The sequence below is a fragment of the Martes martes genome (assembly GCF_963455335.1).
Source record: "Martes martes genome assembly, chromosome: 11".
NCBI lineage: Eukaryota > Metazoa > Chordata > Mammalia > Carnivora > Mustelidae > Martes > Martes martes.
In genome coordinates this window covers 93,780,442-93,801,145 of record NC_137899.1, presented here as the reverse complement: position 1 = coordinate 93,801,145, position 20,704 = coordinate 93,780,442, and the positions used below count along the sequence as shown (strand labels likewise).

General features: G+C 53.7%; 1 protein-coding gene across 2 annotated transcripts; it reads right to left on the bottom strand.

Moving 5' to 3' along the window:
* Positions 1-1,589: 1,589 nt before the first annotated feature.
* On the bottom strand, positions 1,590-14,837 carry CLEC2L (C-type lectin domain family 2 member L; the record flags this gene model as incomplete). 2 transcript variants are annotated; one of them, XM_080818865.1, is made up of 5 exons in its annotated part: positions 1,590-2,248; positions 4,141-4,241; positions 5,077-5,243; positions 7,427-7,501; positions 14,648-14,837. In XM_080818865.1, 5 exons carry the CDS (start codon positions 14,835-14,837, stop codon positions 2,137-2,139), a joined length of 645 nt encoding a protein of 214 aa, XP_080674991.1. In that variant the 3' UTR covers positions 1,590-2,136. The 2 variants fall into 2 exon arrangements, with proteins under 2 accessions (XP_080674991.1, XP_080674992.1); XM_080818866.1 differs by lacking the exon at positions 7,427-7,501.
* Between the last annotated feature and the right edge of the window lie 5,867 nt (positions 14,838-20,704).

Below are 20,704 nucleotides of genomic sequence, written 5' to 3'. Positions count from 1 at the left end.
AAAACTCTGAAAACCTTGGCGACCCTGAGTCAGGGTTCCTTTAGCCCTAAACTGATTGAGAATTGTGGTGTGACAAACCCAAGGTCAGAAGAGCTTATTTGGCAGTGCGGACTTGGAAGCCGCAGGTGGCAGGCTTTGGATGACGGAGTAAGAGGTAAGATCTGAATGCCACGGGTTCACCATCCCTGTCTTGTCCCGCTGCTCCTTTCCCGGCCCCCCTCATTGCTCAGCTCTCCCCACCTGAGCACCGCCCCCCCCCCCCAGGCAGGACAAGGGCATAGCTCAGAAGTCCTGGCATGCCGTGACCCCTCCTCCGGAACTTTGGACCCTGCTAGGGACCCTCGCCCCCTGTGGCAGCATTTCCTGCCTCGGACATTTCTGTGGGTACCACCTGCAAGGCTTTTGAGCCTCACCATCTTTGAAGGGAAGAGGGACCATGGGCCTGTGCATGACTGAGAATCAGTGGGAGGGAGACTCCCCGTAACCCCCCGCCCCCCAGTAGCCAATGCTGCCGCTGACCATTTCCTCAGTCCTCAGCCCCCCAGACAGGCTTCCCACATGTGCAGGGGAGGTGGTGGGCTTCCTGCCACCCCCGCGGGGCCCCACCCCCCCCCATGCAGAGTTGCTGTCACCTCTTTATTCTACATCAGGTTCCTCACTGCTTTCCCACTAAAGACAAAAGAAGAAATCACCAAAATGCCCATATTCTACTACATATCTGGGAAGCAAGCAGAAAGTTTAACAAAACCAAGTTGACAGTTTTGTCTGAAAACCCAGCAATAAAAGGACTGAGCAGAGCAGAGCAGGACCTGGTTTCCCTCTGAGCTATTTTCTGAAAGTGGGCCAGGACCCAAATTCACCTGCACGCGGCTCATGGGCAGCCAGCCCGGGGCACTGAGAGGAGGCTGGGGAAGCCTGGGCCGCACTAGGGTGAGCTTTGGGGCTCCAGGTGTGTGTGTGTGTGTTGGGGTGATGGCATTTGGAGCCTCTACAGGCCCAGGGGAAATGTCAGACCCCCATTTCCTCCCCCAGGCAGACCAAGGAAGATCAAAGGCCCTAGGACCTGCACACGCTCTTATCCTACCCCCGGCCCCATGAACACCCATCTTTTCTGCATGGCTAATCCTCCTGCTCACTTCACCCCCCTTCTCCCCTGAGGCAGAATAAACCGTCCCTCAACTGTGTTCTAGAACATTCTGGTGCTTCCCAAGCTGTTGCCTCTGCTCCCTGTGTGCTCCTTGGGGGATAAAGCTGTTGCTCCCCACGCGTGGCATGGTGTCTGGCACGTGGTCGGTGTGATGTGAATAAACATTTGTCATATTGAGTTGAATAGTAATGAAGGACCCAGACGGAGCACACCCCCGAGCCATCTAAGAATATAACTCGGCAGCCCCGCCACATTAAGTGGTCCTGAGGCCACAGAATGGGTTTTGGTCCTCGGCTCCTACACGTCATCACCTGCCATGCTAGATCGGGTGCATCTCAGTGGTGGCTCCCCACAGACAGGCCCCCAGAGATGTGTGCCTCTGCTCCCCACCCCCCCCCAACCCATGACCCTGGAACAAAGGGCAGCCGATTCCTCTGGATGCCAGTCATCTCTTTATTCTGTCAGTGACCAACATGACAGCACCACAGACACAGCAGGGGCCTACCTGAGAACCCCGGGCCAGGCAGAGAGGGTGGATAGAGGGGGCCCCGTGCAGGGAAGCCCGCCTCCTGGCCTCCCCAGATCCCAGGGGAGAAGTGACAGTGCAGACAGAAATGCGGTCTGTGTCAGCGCCCACCCTTCCTCCAAGCACCAGGGCTGCGTGGGGGAGACGTGTTCCAGCGCAGGGCCAGGGAGGGACTTGGGGTGACCAAGAGTGGACTCTGAACTTGAGAAGGGACTGTGTGCATGCCTGTGCAGGCTTGTGTACGTGTGCGTGTGTGTGTCTTGGGAATGCCTATGCTACTGAGCATGTGGGATTCGACGGCTGAGCCGCAGGACCTGCCTGGGGCCAAGGAGACTAGGAGCCAGGGCTGTGGGACCTGGTCCAGGGGCCGGGGGTGGAGGGCAGCCTTCACCGCTTCGCTGTGGAGACGAGCTGGGGCCAGTCTCGGAGCCCGGCTGGAGGCCCGCCTCTGGCCTGACCCAGCTCACGTGTAGGCCGTCTTGCTGCACACCCAGGGCCGGGTCATCAGACACTCGGTTGACACCAGCCTGGTGGGCTCCACGAAGACACACTCTCCCAGGCCCGAGATGGGGAATCTGTGGCCAGAAGACAAAAGAGCAGGCGCTTACAACCTGGCACACGTAGCCTGTCTTTGGGTGGCCCTGGAGGCCCTGCGACCTGTCCCTCCCTCTGGATCCACCTTCTAATACCTTTAGCCCCTACAGAACTTTCTAATGTGCCATCCCATTGTCTACCTACTGCGTGCACCACGGCTCCAGCCATCCTGAGCATGCCCACAGACGTCACCTGAACACGCCCTGCGCTTTCCCATCGCGCTTCCGCAGCCTTCCAGTCAGCTCGCTAGTCCCATGAGTCAGAATCTGGGTCAGGACCACCCTCTGCCCCGCCTCCCTCCCCACAGCAGCTGCCTGCACCGTGGGACCCGGAGGCCTGTGTCCGTCTGTCCCTGCCAGTCCCCCAGGCGGTCAGCACCCACACAGGGGGCTCCGTGCCCCCTCATCTGGGCTCCCCTACAGCACCCAGCGTCCAGCCCAGGAAGAGCCCAGCAGAGACGAGCCGAATGAAACTATCTCACAGGGGCGGACCTGACTCACCCTGGTGTTGGCTGACGTCATCAGTAGATGTGGGGGATGGGGGTTCTTTCTACCTAAAATCATTTCCTTTTGAATTTCAAAAGGAGGGCTGGAGCCGGGGTCTCACAAGAGGGCACCAGAATGACCTCAAGAGGGGGTGGCGGGCAGGACCACCTCAGTGCCAGAGCAACACGCCTAAAGCTCCTCTGGTTGGCAGATGGTGAGCACCCTGGGCACCCCAGCCTCCAGGGCTCTCCCAGGTTCAGGGAGCAGGAAGCTTCCAGAAGAAGAGAGAGAGGCAGAAAGTGCAAGACTTCTCAGCAGCTCTAAGGGTAGATCTGGGATGAAGGCACGAAAAGGAAAAAGAAAAAAAGGAAGAAACAATGAGGACAAAGAGGGGGTGCACAACGAAGGGCACAGGAGCCAGGAGGGAAGACGCTGACAGATTGCTCGCCGCCCGAAGGCTAAGCCCTAAGCCCGCCTTGGATGGGAAGGTGGCTGATCACCAGCTCCCAGCTGGCTGGGGGTCTTGGGTGCCTCCCACTTCTCCTGCCTTGGGGACCCTCCTGCATCATCATCATCAGGTGAGCAGCTGTACCCCGCCCCCCAGCTCGTCGGGGCCCGTGCTTCCAGCCTAGGGGCTGGACTAGAAACTGAGGTTCTTGTTCCCCTGTATGCCCCCTACCATGCTCCCCTAAGCCTGGACTGCTCCCCCCATACACACAGTCACCACCCCCACCACCCACGTCCCCTGCCACCAGCACCCCACAAACCAGTCCCTGTCATCGCACACCTGCCGCCCCACCACACTCTCACGTCCACACCCCTTGGGTCACACAAGCAATCCCACCACTGCTCACACCGCCGGCACCCTCAGGCGCTGTTTTCTCTAAGGGAATGTTCATGGTACCCCAGCGTCAGAGCCCCTTTCTTCCATAGGACTAATGTTTAGGTAACACCGGCTGCCCAGAATAGAGGCCCCATCCCCACCCTCCCCAGCAGGCAGCTGTGGTCGTGGGGCTAAGTTCTGGCCAACGCCGAGGGACATCCGGGGCATGTCTTCCCTCTCCTCTGAGCCACACAGAGCCACACAGAGCCACGCAGACGAGCCGCTCCCCAGGCGGGGAGCCACAAGATGGAAAGAGCCTGGGCCCCGCAGCAGGAAGCTCTGATGATTACATACAGTGGAGCCACCAAACCAGGCTGGACATTAGGGGAGAGGGAGAGAAGTAAAGCCGTCTTCATTATCATTCTCTCGGTCACACGCCGCTGACCCTGGAGATTAGAGCTCTAGCTAGCACAAACCCACTGGTTCTCCCTCATGAGGCTGTGTCCGAGGGGCTAGGCCTCCCCTAGCCTAAGATCAGCGGCCAGAAGATGAAGCCTCAGCTCACGTGTCCGGGTCAAATGGGTCACCGTTGACCCAGTGGAATTCATCCCCGACTCTGCGCAGGCCAATCCAGGGCTCCCTCCGTGTGAACTTGAACATAAATTCCTGTATCAAGGAAAGAGGGAAACCCGAGTCATCTGTGGTTTCCTAACTGTTCATACATCCCTGGACTGACCTCAGCTGAGAAGACTGGCTCCCGGGATATAGAGACCCTGAAAGGGGGATCCCTCGCCGCGTCCTGCAAATAAGGAGCTGGGGTCACCAAGTGCCCAGCACTCACGCTGACCCCTCTCCCAGCAGTTGCAAGCATGCCCACTGGACCAGCCTTGGACAAGGTTGGTCCTCCTAGCTCTGTGGTCCAGCCAACCAGTCAGCGTTCCTGATTGGCAGGAAGCCTGGGATTGCCCACTTAATGGATTATCTGGGACAAATTGCAACATTCATTTTGGCTTCTCGGCCTTCTCTGCAGCAGGGAGATACTACACTGTGTATCAGAGACAAACAGAAGTGACTTTGCGATTACCTGCCACTTTGGATTGCCATACCACTGTAACCCTCAAAATCCAAAACGGATCAACAGACTCATTCATTGTGTTTCTTTCGCTTTCCTACTGAGAAAACTGTTTTGGGTGTTCCGCGGGAACTCACGCCCTGATTTGGACGCATGGAAGGTGCCAGTGTGTTCCTCATTCACAAGGGCATTTATAATTGGTGATGCTCACACTTGAGGATACTGAGCTGGGCTCAGCAAGCCAGCCTGGGATTGAAATCGTTGGCCTTCACCATGGCGGTGGAAACAGGAGCCCTTGGAGATGTGCTCGGACCCCACGGGGCCCACCAGCACACCCCATGCTGCGTGTGCTCTGGAAGCATGTCACGCGGGACGCCACACCCCAGGGGTGGGGTTGTCCCCAGAGGTCGCCCCCAGCCCCGCGCTCACCAGCTCCTTCTGGCTCTGAATCACAGCCAGCGCAGCCTCATGGGTATGGCAGTACTGCCTGCCCGTGTTCCAGTCCCTCGGCTCCTCAGAAAAGAAGTAGCACTTCCTTCCGTAGAGTAGCCAGTCCTCCGGGCAGGGCGCCTCACACTTGATACAGCCCTTGGAAGCTGCAGGGGAGACGGGGGTGGGGGACGGACTCAGCATCTGACAGCATGCCTGGCTCCCGCCTCAGGAATCCCACTCAGTGACCCAACGCTCCCTCCACCTGCCGAACGCTGGTGCCCTCCGGGGGTGCCTCGGGCAGCCGTCTCCCCAGATGAGCCCCTCTCACAGTGCCCGGCGGGGGAGAAGGTTGGTGACCCAATAAACAAGGAAACTGGGGAGGTTGGCAGGGTCGTGACCACCAAGGGGAAGTGCCAGCAGATTCGGCCCTAGGTTAAGAGCTCCTCTCTCTCCCCAGACTCCCTGGGGCACAGAAGCCCAGAAAAGCAGACATTTAGAAAGGACCCGGAGGCCACGTGTCCACGCTCTCCAGCCACGGTGGGAACCCTCGGCAGGCTCCGAGGGTCTGATCTCATTGGCCACGCCCTCATTAGCTAACAGTTCAACCTGGTCCACTGCTGAGCTGCTGAGCCTCACCTGCCTCTCTGGGACCCAGCCGTACAGACCTAGGATCCGCCTCTAAGTGACCCAGAGCAAGCCCGGCCCACCTTCTCCCACCTGCTCGAAGAAGGACACCATCCTCCCCTCGTCCAGGTTTAAACAGGCACCCTTTCTTGCATAGTTTCTTGCAGGGGAAGCTGTCCAAACCCTTCTCCATCCTGCCTGGCTCACTGCGATGTGTCCACATCGGCACCCAAATGCTGCCCCCAGAACAGACTGGAACATGCCAGTTGTGGCCCCAGCCCCAGCAACAGTGACGGCCACACTCCTTCCAGCGGCTGCCGGCTTGCCAGTCTGCAGACCACTTCCAGGAAAGGAATCAGCGGGTACGTGCAGACATGCGCTTTCCTGGGCGGGCGGAACACACCCTTCGATCGTTTTCATGGGTTCTGTTTCCAAGCCAGCTCTCCCCTGTGTCCAGAACAGGTATCAGTCACCTTTTAAATCCGTCTGAAGGTCTTATTTTTATTTCTTCCACCTTTATCTCATTCACGTTGGCTCATTTGCGTTTTGAAAGATAGATTTTAATCTTGATTTTTTTTCCCACCTCTCATATTAAGCACCCTTTATTTGTCACCCTGAGCATCCTTGTATCACTGACAAATCCCATCAACATCTTTTTGTTTCCATACAAGTGCTTGAATAAAATGTAGACGAGGACAGAGCCAAGACCTGGCCCGTGGTACCCCAGCCCTGAGAGATCTACAGCCCCACCGACACCAGTCGAATAATCGACAGTCCAGCCTGTCTGCTCAGTGAGCGCAGGACCACTGGGAGTCTTGCCCATGGCATGGGTACGTTTCAGCTGCTTTACGAAAATCACAATACACTCTCTCTTTGCATTGCTCTGACCTCCCCAACCTAGCGCGAGGACAAAAGGAAACCCATCTAATTTGTCATGATTATTCTAGATGAATCCAAGCTGGCACCGGTGGTCACCATATTCTTTTCTAAACACTCACAGATCCCCTGATTAATGTGCGTGCCCGAAGGGGAGGATTTGGTGGGAGCTAATACTGTCACTGGACTTCTCTCCCCTTCCACGGCGCCCGCCTCTGGGTGCTTCTCAAAGATTAAAGACAGAGGCACTGAAACCACTTTGCAAACCACATCACACACTTTGACTTGAATCTGTAAAAAGCAGCCAAATCTCCCGGTCCTAGAGCCTTGCCTGTCCTTGAACGGTTCCATCTCCTTTATTCCTTTCTCACTTTGGTCCCCCCATGGGGAGCTGCCTACCCGTGATGCTTCCTTACTGGCAGGGGAGATGGTGTCCCATTCATCCTTTCTTTTCTTGTGTTCTGTCCTCTGCATTTAGGGGGCCTAACACACAGCAGGGCTCCACGAATGTTCGTTAAATGAATGAATGGGATCTTTACAGGCCATTGTCCCCAAACCTTCTCCTCCAAGAAGCAGTGCCTGTCTCACTCACCTCAAGTTGGCTCCGCGTCCTCGCAGTGCGTAGGGAACGGCGCTGAAGCCACCCAGCCACGCCCCCACATGACTTAGTAAAGGGGGCACGGAGAGTCGTCGTGTGAATTTATTATTTTAGGCTAAACTCTCACCTAGAAACAGCACAATGTTTTCTAGGCTTTGGGCCCTGCGGTATATGTGGTTTGTCTGGAACCTTTTACCAGATGAGACCCGATTTTGACAAGGTGGGTGCTCTCTGCCCGCACATGCTCACCCAAGATGCTCATCACCACCAGGATGGCGAACAGAAGGACCGCGATGGCCCCCAGCAGGAGACGTGTGGTGGTGTCTGAGGAGAGAAAGAAGCGGTTCAGTGCCCGGCCACCCACCCCACCGCCACGCCCCACTGCCAAGCCCCAGTTCCTGATTCCAGGGAACTCCGGCCCAGCAAGCTGAGTTTTCCCAAGCCCTCGGCGGGAATCTGCCCCTGGCTGAAGCGGGGCCACCTTTCTGGGGCGAAGGTCAGAATCTATGACCCCGTGGCCTAAAACCCCTCCCCCGGAGGCTCTGCACTTGCTGCCATTCTGGGCCAAAGAGCTTTCCAGTTCTTGCCTCCTGCTGCTTCTCTACCTGCTCCCGGTTTCATGCTGAAATGACCCAGCCCGTCCTCACAGCCCAAGGGGCTGGGTCCTTGCCCCCAGAGCTCTTCTCCTCCACTGCTACCCCTGGAATCCCGCCCCCCCTCCACCTTCCACCCTCTTCACAAAACCTTCCCTGATCCCCTGCTTTCCCCCTTTTTAATTTTTATATGTTTTTTTGTTATCACTGAAAATTTTTTTTAGTGGAAGAACCCTTTTAGATTTTAGACATCAACTCTATTTAAGTTTCTCTCTTTTTTTTTTAAAGATTTTATTTAGTTGAGAGAGAGAGAGACCAAGTGAGAGAGAGAGACAGAGAGCACAAGCAGAGGGAGGGGCAGAGGGAGAAGCAGGCTCCCTGCTGAGCAGGGAGCCCCACACGGGGCTCCAACCCGGGACTCTGAGATCACAACCTGAGCAGAAGGCAGATGCTTAACGGACTGAGCCACCCGGGCTCCCCTATTTAGGTTTTTCTTATTGTCATAAAATAGACATAACTTGAAAGTTGCCATTTTAACCATTTTTTAAAGATTTTTTTTTATTTATTTGACAGATAGAGATCACAAGTAGGCAGAGAGACAGGCAGAGAAAGAGAGGAGGAAGCAGAGAGCCCAATGTGGGGCTCGATCCCAGGACCCTGGGATCATGACCTGAGCCGAAGGCAGACGCTTTAACCCACTAAGCCACCCAGGTGCCCCTTTTTTAACCATTTTTAAATGCACAATTAGTGGCATTAATTCCATTCATGATGTTGTGCGACTATCCCCACTGTCTCTTTGCAAAACTTTCTCACCACCCAAACAGAAAGAAGATACTAATTAAGCTTTCACTCCTGATTCCCACCTCCCCCAGCCCCTGGTTATCTCTAATCTACTTTCTGTCTCTATGAATTCGCCTATCCTAGAGATTTCATATGAGTGGAATCGTATAATATTTGTCCTTTTGTGTCTGACTTATTTCCCTTAATGTTTCCAAGGTTCATCCATGTTGTACCATGTGTCAGAATGACATTCCTTTTTATGGCTGAGTAATATTCCATTGTATGAACATACACATGTATATACGCATATATGTGTATTTACTGTTGTTGTTTATCCATTCATCTGCTGATTGACACACGTGAGGACATGCACGTCCAGTCCATAACAATGTTCTTGAAGCAGCGGCCCCCAGAACCTTCTGCCGCAACAGTCTGATTTTGCCTTAGCTCGCCGCCCCCTTAGAATCTCCCTTTGCCAGCAGCCTGAGCATCCTGCTTTTAATGACACCATATTGGAGCTCCTGGGTGGTGCAGTCAGTTGTGCGTCTGACTCTTGGTTTGGGCTCAGGTCCTGACCTCAGCGCGGTAAGACACAGCCCCACCTCAGGCTCCACGCTCATGCTCAGCACAGTCTGCCCGGGACTCTCTCTGCCCCACTGCCCCTAAAATAAATAAAAAATCTTTTTCAAAAATGATGCCATATGTTCTCTTATCTCTTTGAGGATATTACCGATGGTTTTTTGGAGGGGGAGAAGGAGAGGAAAGGTGGGCAGAAAGCTTATTTCTCCCCGAGTAGTCTCTTTTCTCCTCTTAATTGTTTTTTTCTCTTCATTAGTTTTGGGCTCTAGTTTCCATGTCGTCGAGTTTCCTCAGATGTCTGGAGATCCTTGGTGATTTGCTCCTGGTTAAGGCAGGAGGAAAGAGTCCATTGGAGCCTCCGAGACCAGGGAGGGGCTTATCAGCTGTGGGGTCCCAGCAGAGTGACGAGGCTGGGCTGGTCCTCAAGGTGCTGTGAGTGCTAACCTTCTGGGGTTTTTCCTCTCGGGTGGGCCAGAGTTCCTGGAGAAGGCTCTTCTGTTCCCCTCCTGAAGAGCATGGGCTTAACCAGGAGGAGAGGCTGGAAGGCTATCCTAAGCATTCATTATGTAAATGTCCCCTTAATTTCTTGTCCCCAAATGTACTGTCCTCTAGAAGACCCTCTCTCAAGTTTAGCTCCAGGCTCCTACCAGGGCTGGGAAGAGAACCTGGCAATTGAATCCTTTCTAAAATGTTCAACCAGCCCTCCTGTTCCAGCTCTCTCCTCACTCACTGCCGTGATGACTGGTGCCCCCCATCTCCGTACTTCGGGGGCCCCTGCATGGGACTCAGTTTGCTCATTTGCTTTCTGAGCCTTCTCAGGTCAGTGGAAGCAGTTGCTACTCATCCTTGATGCCTAACTCCCAACTGTTTTGCTGCTGTCTTCTCTCTTCTTGTTGTCCTTACAGCCTTTCAAAAAATCCCTTTACTGTCGTATCAGCGGGCTTCCGGAAGGAAAGAGGAAAAATGCGCTGGGAATCTGCGTATGCTTCTCCAATGCCACCAGAACCGAGGAGCTCTTCATTCTTTCCTGGGGACAACGGCTCTGGACACGGCACCGGGGACAGAAAAAGGACACTCAAGGGAGTCCCGACTCGTTGCTCCCTGCTGCCCTCACAGAGGATGACTGTGGGGCCGGACGATCCAAAACAAGGTCGTCTTCGTTTCCTAGGGTTGCAGTAACAAACCCCACAAACTAGATGACTTACAACACCGGAAATTTCTTGTCTCCCACTTCTGGAGGCCACAAGTCCCCAGTCAAGGCGCCAGCAGGGCCGCAGTCCCTCCAAAGGCGAGGGAAGTCCTTGCTCGCTTCTTCCCGGCTTCTGAGGGTTTGCTGGTGACCTTCCTCATCCCTGGTTTGCGGTCCCCTCACTCCAGGCTCTGCCTTCTTAATCACACAGCCTTCTCCCTGGGTGTCTCTGTCTTTATGTGACTGTCATCTTGCAAGGACACTAGTCCTATGGGATTAGGAGCATACCCACTCCAGCATGAACCTGTCTTCACTGGTCACAGCTGCAGTGACCATATTTGCAAATAAGGTCCCGTTCTCAGGAGCTGGTGCTTCAGCTTCTTCAACACAGCTCTTTGGGAGAGCAGGAGGAGATACCGTTCAAGCCATAAGATGTGTCTAACTCAATTATCATTCCTTCTAGGCAATGGTCCACAACAGACGGACTTGGAGGACGCAGTAACTTGTGTTTATAAAGGTATGCGATTTAAGCCTCATGTCAGCAGGGCCCACTGAGAATCTGGCTCCCAACCCAGACAGATGTCCCCTCACCCTCACATCCAGGGCCCAGAAGAGACTCACCACTGACCTCTCTCGGTTATCAGAGCCACAGTCTGGTGAGCATAGTCGTGACTCTTTGAAATTATCAAATGTAGAGTTTGGTAATTTTTAAATTTTTAAAAGACTTTGCTAAATGCATGTGTGTGGTTTTGATCAGGAAGTTGTGGGTTGATGCCTAATCAAGAAACTTTCAACATTAAAAATTCAGAATCGGTGAGCTCTGGAAAATCTATAGCCTGGCAATATGCAGAATCACTCTGTCCCCTGCCATACCCCTCCAGGCCACTCTTCTCCATCCCCACCCCCGATACCAGAAATATCCCCATCTCCAGTCACCCCCAGTCTTTCTAGAACCCAGGCCAAAGCGCTGGGTCATCTTTCCCAGCCCCTCCCCCTCGACTGGGGGGCAGGTGGAAGGAACAGTGAAGAGCCACCAGGAGAGAAGTGTTGGTCAGGAGAACTTCTGTTTGGTTTTCTATTTATAGAGCTAATTGTTCACCAAAGAAAAGTCATGGAGTCCTGAGCTCTAATCCCGGTTTAAATTGAAGAAGTTCTCCATTTCACTTAACCCGTGAGGATTGTCCATGCTGGAGGTGGCCGGGGAGCACGGGCAGGAGAGCTACACGCATCCCAAACACAGTTCAATTCTGTCCAACGAGCCTCACGAAGCCCAGAATCCTTGGTCCACGCGGGACGAAACAAGAACTCTCAGGGCAGGGGGCCTTTGTGGCAGACACGCCTTAGCAACCAACCTGTGTCCTTGGGCAAGACACTTGGCCCCTCCGAGTCTGTTTCCTCATCTGCAGAACACTCACCAGCCCCAGAAGGGTATGTGTGAGGATGAAATGGGACAGTATCGTGAAAGCCCCCAGCCCGGGCTCCAGCACACAGCACCTGGTTCTGCGATGTCAGCTGCTTGGAAATAAAGGAGCACAGGGCCCCTTAATGTTTAGCTTGGTCAAGTCCAAAAATCTCCCACCTGTCTTAAGACAGGTACTTGGCTAAGCAAGGGCCACACAGCCCTTCGTTCCCAGACCCGCAGACCCGTCATCCCATCACAGGTGTTTCTCAGTGTCAGCCGACTGGACTCATTACACGGACTTTGGTCTGGAGTGGAGAAGCCGACTCAAGGTAGGTAGACCAGAAGTCCAAGTGTTTCACCTGAGCTCCCTCAGCACAGGCGCAGAGAGCTGGGGGGGAGGGGTCACCTGCACAGCCTACCCCTCTGTGTGGCCCTGAGAGGCAGAAATCATTAACTAGTTTGATACATAAGGAAACTGAGGCTCAAGTGAGTTTGAAAACCTGCTAGCCCATGGTGGTGGAAGGTGGGTTTACCCAACTCCAGACTTTGTGTTCTTTGTATCTCACCAACCTGCCTCAGTCCAAGTCCATGATTTCTGCCCATGAGGTGACACCCTGGAGAGACCAGTCCCGGTCCCTGAGCTCCCCTCTTCTGACAGAAGATGGGAGGGCCAAGGGAACACCCAGCAGACTCTCATAGCACCAGTGGAGGGAAACACCCTGGACTCGGACCCCAGATGCTAAAACTACTGTAGAAAAAGTCTATGGCTGGGGGGAGCGGGGGTGTGGCATGCCGGGCGGCTCAGTCAGTTGAGCTACCAACCCTTGATCCCAGCTCAGGTCTTGATCTCAGGGTGGTGAGTTCAAGCCCCACATTGGGCTCTGCACTGGGCATGGACCCTACTTAAAAAAAAAATAAGTAAATAAAAGTCCATAGGCTTCAGATGCTGAGCCCTCGAGGACCACAGGCATCAAGGGTGGGCAGGTGCTGGGGAGCCCATGGGGAGAACCAGAGGTGGCAGGAGACACTGAGCCAGACCTGGTAAAGAGCCACACCGGGACAGGCAAGACAAGGCTGGAAGGCTGGACACAAGCAGGCACAAAGCATGGAGCAGCTAGGTTCTGTCGGGGTGGAGGAGCCAGTCATTGGGCCATTTTCCTGCTTTCTTCAGCCTAACTGCAGGTGGTTGGCCCAGCGCCGGCGGGGAGCAGGAAGCAGAATGGGTCAAAGTCGGGGCAGGAGGTAAAATAGGAACCAGCAAGCCAGAGAAGCACTGAAAGAGGCCACATTCCCCCTGAAGTGGTCCTAACTGTCAGGGGGCTGGCGTTAGGTTAGGACAGACCCTGCAGGAGTACTCAGGAGTGAATGAAGACATACCGGCAAAAGGTGTGAGCAACTTCAAGAAATAACTTGAGCAGGAGGGAAGCAGGGATCACAGGCAAATCCAACAATGCCTGGCAGAGAGAGGGGTTTGTCCACCTCTATTCAGCTCTACTCTTCCCAGCCTGCAATGGCTCTTCTACTCCGTGATCCAACATCTCTGCTTCCTTTGTCCCAGATCACCATCCAGGCGTCAGACTGCCCCTCCCTCCAGTCAGCACAGAGTTCGTCCACACCCTTGGCCTTCTAGCCTCTGGGTCGAAAGCTGGCATTCCTGTGCCCACCTCTCCCTCCGTGACAAGGCACCTGAGCTGGCAAGTAATGGCCAGACCTCACCCACCTCGCCCATCTCACCCACCCCCCCACCACCACCACCCCTCCTTCCTCACCAACCTGGCCCCTCTTCCAAGGGCAAATCCACTGGCTCATTCTAGGCTTAAAAGCTCTCAACACCGCCTGCCGAACAAAGTCCAAACTCTTTGGCAAGGTCTGGGTGGCCATCCGCAGTCTGGGCCCTCCAGATTCATCTCCCCCCACCCCTCCCACCACCCTAGTACTCCAGAGTTCAGTCTGACACAAGGGACAGGCTAGTTCTGGCCCCCTGGTCCCTGAATGTGTCAGTCCTTGAGCCTGGTGCACCCTGTCTTCTCTCCACACCTAAGACACCACTTACTCCAGGAAGCCTTCCTGTTCTAATACTCTGTCCCTGTGGGTTGTCCCTCTGACCCAGGCTCTGGGCTTCCCTGGTTAATACTGCCCAGATCCTCAGCCTTTGGACTAGGGATGTCAGGAGGACCCAGAAGGCCAGTGCTTTCCCATGCCAGCTGCAGCATCTCCCACACCACACACCACCAGGGGCCACAAAGTTTTCCAGAAGAACTCGTGAACTTGAAATCTATTTTCCACTTGGTTACTGCTCCCTGTACTAGTGTACTGTACTAGTGACTGTACTGTACTAGTGACCCCCTAGCCAGGGGCCACTCCCTGAGCCCATCTGACTGGAAGGGGTATGTGGCACTTGTGACCTTGCAAGGAAGAGCCTAAGGCATATTCTCCACATCTCCCCTCCCTGTGTCCCCATCACCAGCAGCACCCTACCCCCACCCAACTTCCCACGGGGCATGGGCACCATCTCTGGGCTTACAGCTTTTGTCACTTTGTCCAAACCTTTCCACTACTACAGATTTCAGCCACCCTCGTAACATGCCCATCAGATGAGAGCCGCTCAGTAGCTGACCCCCCTCCCTTAGTTCTGGAGGAGATTGGGGCTCAGAGATTGAAACCTGCTCCCAAGGTCAAAGATAGAGTTAGCTGTCTAGGTAGGGTCAAGGTTGTAACCATAGGTGGTCCCTAACTACATCCCCCACCCCCTCCACCATGTGGCATCTGAGGGCCCTGAAGTCAGTCGTCCGGGCGCTCCGCCCTCCCCTCCGGGAGCTTGGCCAAGGTGACTCTGACCCGCCTCCCGGGTCTCCAGGTACCCTGGTCCCCGGGCCGAGGGGCGGGGGGTGGGGGGGAGGGGTGATGGAGGGCCGCTCGGCTCTTACCCTCCAAGGCCGCCTTCCAGCTGGTGCTGCCCTCATAACCCGACCCGGATCGCCGCAGCAGCCCCTCGGGGCCTCGGCCCTCCACCTCCGCGGGCGAGCGCGGCCTGGGCGCGGCGGGGGCGGGCGCGGGGCGGGCGGCTGGGGGCGGCGGCGGCCGGGTCCGCGCGGGGGGCTCCCGGGCCGGCTCCATGCCCCGCGCTCCGCCGCGCCGCGCCCGCGCTCCTGCGCCGGGGTGCGGGGCCCAGCCCGACGCGCACTCGGCGCTCCGCGCGCCCTGCGGGCCCCCCAGGCCGGCCTCGGGTGGACGAGGGCCGCGGCTCGCGCAGGCCGGGGCTGAGCCCGGTTCCCCGCGCCGGACCCCCTGTGCCCGGTCGCTGTCGCCTCCGCCGGCCGTGCGCGCCGCGCCTGCCCTCGCCGAGCCGCAGCTTCCGCGCAGAGCCGGGCCACTGGGAGGAGCGGGTGGAGGCGCGCGGTAGCGGGGGTGGCGGGGTGGCGCGGGGAGGGAGGGAGGGGTGCGGGTTGGGGACGGGGAGGGAGGAGGCGCCGAGGAGCAGGGACAGCCCCACAGCCACGGCCCCGCCGGCCACCCGCGCCCTCGGCGAGATGCCAGATGCTGCAGAGAGAGGAGCGCGGATCCTGGAGCCGGGAGACCTGTCCTCTAATCCGGCTGCCCCTCCCAGCCTCCTGCCTGTCCTCTGTAAAATGGAAATAAAGTTTACAGGGATAGTGCAGCGAGACTTAAGGAAAATGAGGGGCTTTCCTCTGGCGTCCTGGAGCTGGAGCAGAGGGGTGGGGCTGTCACTTGGCCCAGACCCTTGACCCAGGAGACAAAGGAGAGAGCAAAGGTCTGATGGGGACAAGTGGGGCAACATTTCAAATTGGTGAGCATCCTCTAAGCGCCAGGGACTCTTGCAGACATGAGCTGACCACCTCCCCAGTTTAGGTTGAAAATTGGAAGTCAAGGGCATTTCTGAAGGCCTTATCGTGCAGGTGTGTGGATGGTGGGTTTTCTCACTCCCAGGCCCGGGCTTCCTCAATGACCTTCACTCCACCTGTACTCCCTCCCTGACTGAACCACAGTCACCTGAGGCCCTCCCCCTGAATGTTCCTTCTCCCATCCCAATCCCACACCTGTTTCCTCATCCTCAACTCCTGTTTTTCCATAGGAATGAGAGCTTAATCTGTGTACAAGTTGTAGATTTTTCGGCTTATGCCTTTGGATTGGGCTTGAGAAACCAAATTGCCTTCCCACCATACTGGTGCATGCCCAGAAGTCCACAAAATCACCTAAGGTCTGCAACCAGGATGCCCATCACTGTGGGACACCAGGGAGGTCCTAGGTCTTGGCAGAAATAGGGCTAGGACCAGACTATTTATAATCATTTCACTTTACATAAGTGAATAAAGTGAAAAATTGTAAAACCATACAAAAAGAAGAAAAACTAAATACTGGTAGTTGAACATATTTTGTTCCATGGTTGTATTTTGGCATAGTCTCCTTCACAGAGTTTATTCTTGGCTGTCAACAATAAATTCTCATTGCCAAGTCCATGTGAGTATTGCTGTATGATTCACTGCTACTCCGCTCAAGCCACGGGGTCTTCAAGGTCCTTCTTCTTTGGGTTCAGGAAGACAAGGGGCCCCGGGTGGGGGGCAAGTATCTTTCTACTGCAGAAATGCTTCTCTGCTGGAGCAGACCCTCCCTTCTGCCAAGTGTTTCTCTCTGGCCCATGGCTCATCTTGCTGGAACAAGTCTTCCCAGCAGGAAAGGACCACTCCTCTGTCCTGCCCCTCTTTTTTTTACCAACAGGTTCCCAGTGATGCCTGTGATCCAGCCTCTTCCATCAGCCCCTTCTCAGGCCAGGTGATGACTTTGAATCTTTTTCATCCTCAGCCTCGCCCTAATATCCAGCCCATATTTGTGACCCCCAAGTGGAGCACACAAATAGAATGTTCAAAGCGGGAAATAGTGGGGATCATCAAAAGACTTTGGCCAAGAGATTTTCCAATCCCAGAGCCGAATATGAGACACACTGCCGATGATACTATGGCCCAGGAAATGGGCCATATGAGCACGCTCTTGGTTAGTTCCCCAGACTGTGCACATTAAAAGATGATCATGGTGAATAAATCTTTGAAGCAGCAAAGACTTTGGCACAGCCCAGGGTTTCCCTAAGCTGCTCCAAAGATTGTCCTCAGGAAGGACAAGAACCCATAAGAATTAAAGGATGTGACCATGACAATAAGGGTGGGCAAGGCGGTAGCTGGTAAATCCCCACATCATCTTTTCTGCACCCGGGGACCAAGGCACAGCCTGCTTCTCATTGGCGCAGCAGGGCTTGGAGATGGCTGAGAGGGGAGAGGGAGGGGGTTAGCCCACACCAGCCACTGCGAGTCACATGCCAGTGTCTCTGATAACACGATTCCCTTGGGATTTGGGGGCACTTCTAATGCAGTGGAATGGTCACAAAACCATCTACTGCTCAAGTCACAGTCCTATCTCTGTCTCTTACTGACTTCTCTTTCCTTAACAGTTTGAATAAAGTCCAGGCCATGGCTGGCATTGCCCTAACAAGGGTCACGTGTCCATCACTGACTCAATCATCACGGCAAGGTCCAGGCCATGCATCCAAGCCAGAGATGGGGTCAGACCCATCCCCATCCAAGTCACGGGACTGACAGAGAGGAAGAGATGATTCCCCAAAGGAAAGGTAGGCTGATATTCCTGGACGGAAGAGGAGAGTCTGCTGGCAAGAAAAACAAAAAATTATATACCGTATATTTAGAATAGTATACAGCTGTTTAAAAAGAATAAGGTCAGTCAGCGTATGCTGATTGGGAACAATCTCCCAAAATAAATTAAGTTAGAAGAAAGCAGTATGCAGAAGAGTGTGTATAATGTAAACTCGTTTGTGTCTACCAAGGTGTGTGTGAGTGTGTGCTTGTGTGAACGTTTTTGCAAGAATACACGAGAAACAGTGAACGGGTGTTTATCTCTGTACAGTGGCACTGGGGTGTGGATGGTGGAAAGAAGTCTCTGTTTATTTGTTTTCTGTCCTTTTGAATGCTTAATTGAGTGCCTGCACATTTTCATTAAACACCCACCAAGGTCCCACCTTTAAGTTGCGTTCAGTGCATCTGTGTTAGAATTTTTGCCTCATCGGATGATCACTGTGTGCGTGTAATCTGTGACCTGGCTGACGTTTTGACTGAGAGGCCATTGCCTGGGCTAGCCCAGCCTGGGAGCCACAGACCAGGAGCTGGGCAAAGCAGAGCTCACTGGCATGTGCCTTGGTCAGGAGCAGAGGCTGCTAAGACCTTCAGAAGGAGAGGGAAGCAGAGGGCTTGGCTCTGAGAGCACAAGTCGGGGGACTTTAGCCCTTTTTGGAAACAGAGGGGGCCTAGATTTGGGATCCAAAGGGTCTTTGGAGGGATTTCAGGGCAGCTGCAAGCCCACCGGGGCCCTTTTTTGGCACCCTGGTCCCAAGGATTTTGCTTAGGCCATTAACACCACTTACCAGTATAGGGCGATTACTGTTTATATCTAGTTAATGCGTAGCAGGCATATTCTGCAAATCACCAAGACGTGTCAGATCAACTCCATGGTGTTGTTTCTGAGTCCAGGGACGGTGGGCTCTCCTGTGTTCAGACTCCATCAGGTGCCACTCGGGTGCTCAGGCTACCTGCTCACAACTCCACAAAATGGGGAGACAACCCTGACTCGCCACCCAGGAACTGCCAGCCATATTCACAGACACCCCTTTTCCCCATGATACATAAAAATCAAGTCAATGGGAATAAAAAATTCCTCCTTAAATTCATTCAACATTTATTGAGCCATGGAGCGCCTAGGTGGCTCAGTCAGTGAAGTGTCTGCCTTCAGTTCAGGTCATGATCCCAGGGTCCTGGGATCGAGCCCCCGTGTTGAGATTCCTGCTCAGTGGGGTTTAAAAAAAACAATTATTGACCATCAGTGACCTACTGGGTGCTGCGTGGGTGCTGGGAATACAGAAGTGGACGGTGTGTCCAGTCCTGGCCCTCAGAGCTTCCTGATAAGGGTCCAACCGGCAGGTAGAAGCTGACCTTTTGGTGGTCTCTCTTTTTCTTTAGAGAGACTCAGGTCTCTCCTGAGTGAGAGAGCACCAGGTCTCATTCACCACGAGGGTGAGTGCCCTGGGGACCAGCTCTGAGAGTGACAAGGCAACTATGTTTAGCATTGCCTGATGGAACCAACGTCTGCAGTCAAGAGAAGCTGGTCTTGGCCAAAAGATGGGCTTTTGGATGAGAATGATGTCTTCAATAATAATCCTGCCAAAAACCACTGCCTCATGCATTAGCCTGCTCCCTAGAGGGTAATAGGAACCAGCAAGTGACAGAAAACTCAACCAGTACAGGCTGGGGAAAAAACCAAATCCGATTTTGTATTTTTTTCCTACAAGGACAAAAATAAACACTTTTTCTATTGTAAAATGAATAAGTAGGATGTTTTCCTGCAAACAATGTATACATTTAAAAAATAACTTTTCTTTAGACTTTGGTATACAGTATGTACTCCTAAGTACTTCTTAATATATGTAAAATAAATACTTATAATTTTTTTTACAAAAGTAGAGTTAATACATTCTGCAGCTTGCTTCTTCTGTCATTTCATATAGCTCTATTGCATTCCTTTTTTTTTTTAAGATTTTATTTATTTATTTCACAGACAGAGCTCACAAGTAGGCAGAGAGATAGGCAGAGAGAGAGGAGGAAGCAGGCTCCCCGCTGAGCAGAGAGCCCGATGTGGGGCTCCATCCCAGGACCCTGGGATCACGACCCGAGCCAAAGGCAGAGGCTTTAACCCACTGAGCCACCCAGGCACCCCATTGCATTCCTTTTTAACAGCAACATAGAATTCCATAAAGTATGGAGGTATCAAAATTATTATTACTTCATTATTTGCCTATTGGTGGACACTGAAATTGTTTCTAATTTTTTAACAGTACAAACAACACTGCAATGAACATTCTAGTACATACAATCTTGTGCCCTTGTAGGAGTGTTTCTGTGCAAGAAATTTCTAGAAGCGGAATCAGTGGGTCAAAATTTCTCTGAGATGGTTCAACCTGATTTTGAGGTGAAGGATACTGGGTAAGCGGACAGTCTGCAGATCAGAGAGTTACAAAATAATAGACGGGATTAATAATTCAGAGTAACCTGTAAAGTGTGCCCAAGGGTGTGCTTTGTGGAGTTGGGCCCGCCTGGTCAGAAATATTCCAATCGGTTTCCTCGTTAGGACAGGAAATGAGCGGAGCAGGATTCCTGAGTCGGTGTGTCCCCCTGGCATGAACGTGAGAGAAGTTTTGATGTCAGCATCAGGATTAGCCATGAACGGAACACATCAGTGAATGCCACATGAGGATGGGTCACACAGAGCGAGAGACACTTGGAAGCATCAGCCCTCAGACCGGGGAGTGCAGTTCTGAAGAGAGAACAGCGCCCCCAAGAGGCCTTTGGATGTCAGCACCTGTGCTCACACATCCGGGATGATCTCTCCTCCAGTTTAGGCAAAGAGCCGGGGGCGGGCGTGGGTGGGCGTGGGTCAGTTTCTAGCTTATTCTTAAACTCACCCAGAAATATCTGCGGTCGAAACCTCTTCTTAAATAAAATCAATACAACATACCACAATAAGACTCTGGGTAAGTCTTAGTGAGTCTGAGTATGTCGTAGTGTTTTCCTCTTGTGAGTGACCAAAGGTCCACGGTCAGCAGGAGTGTGCGGGTGAAATTTCAGACAATGGTGTAGAACATTCCCCTAACCTAGTGAGCGGAGCCTGGCCGCCAGTTCTCACTGCAGTTTTGCTGTTGTCCCAACATCACTGAATAGTCAGCAATGTTCCAGAAGTGATAGGAGGTAACACAACTGTTTGGAAGAGGGTCCTGAGATAAGAAATAAAACAGCAGACAAGAAAAACGTGGTTCTAGAATGAGAATAAGCACAGGAAAAACGCTGGGCTGAGACTTTTTTTTTTTTTTTTTTTTTTTGAGCAACACAGGAACCAAATAAACATTTCCATAT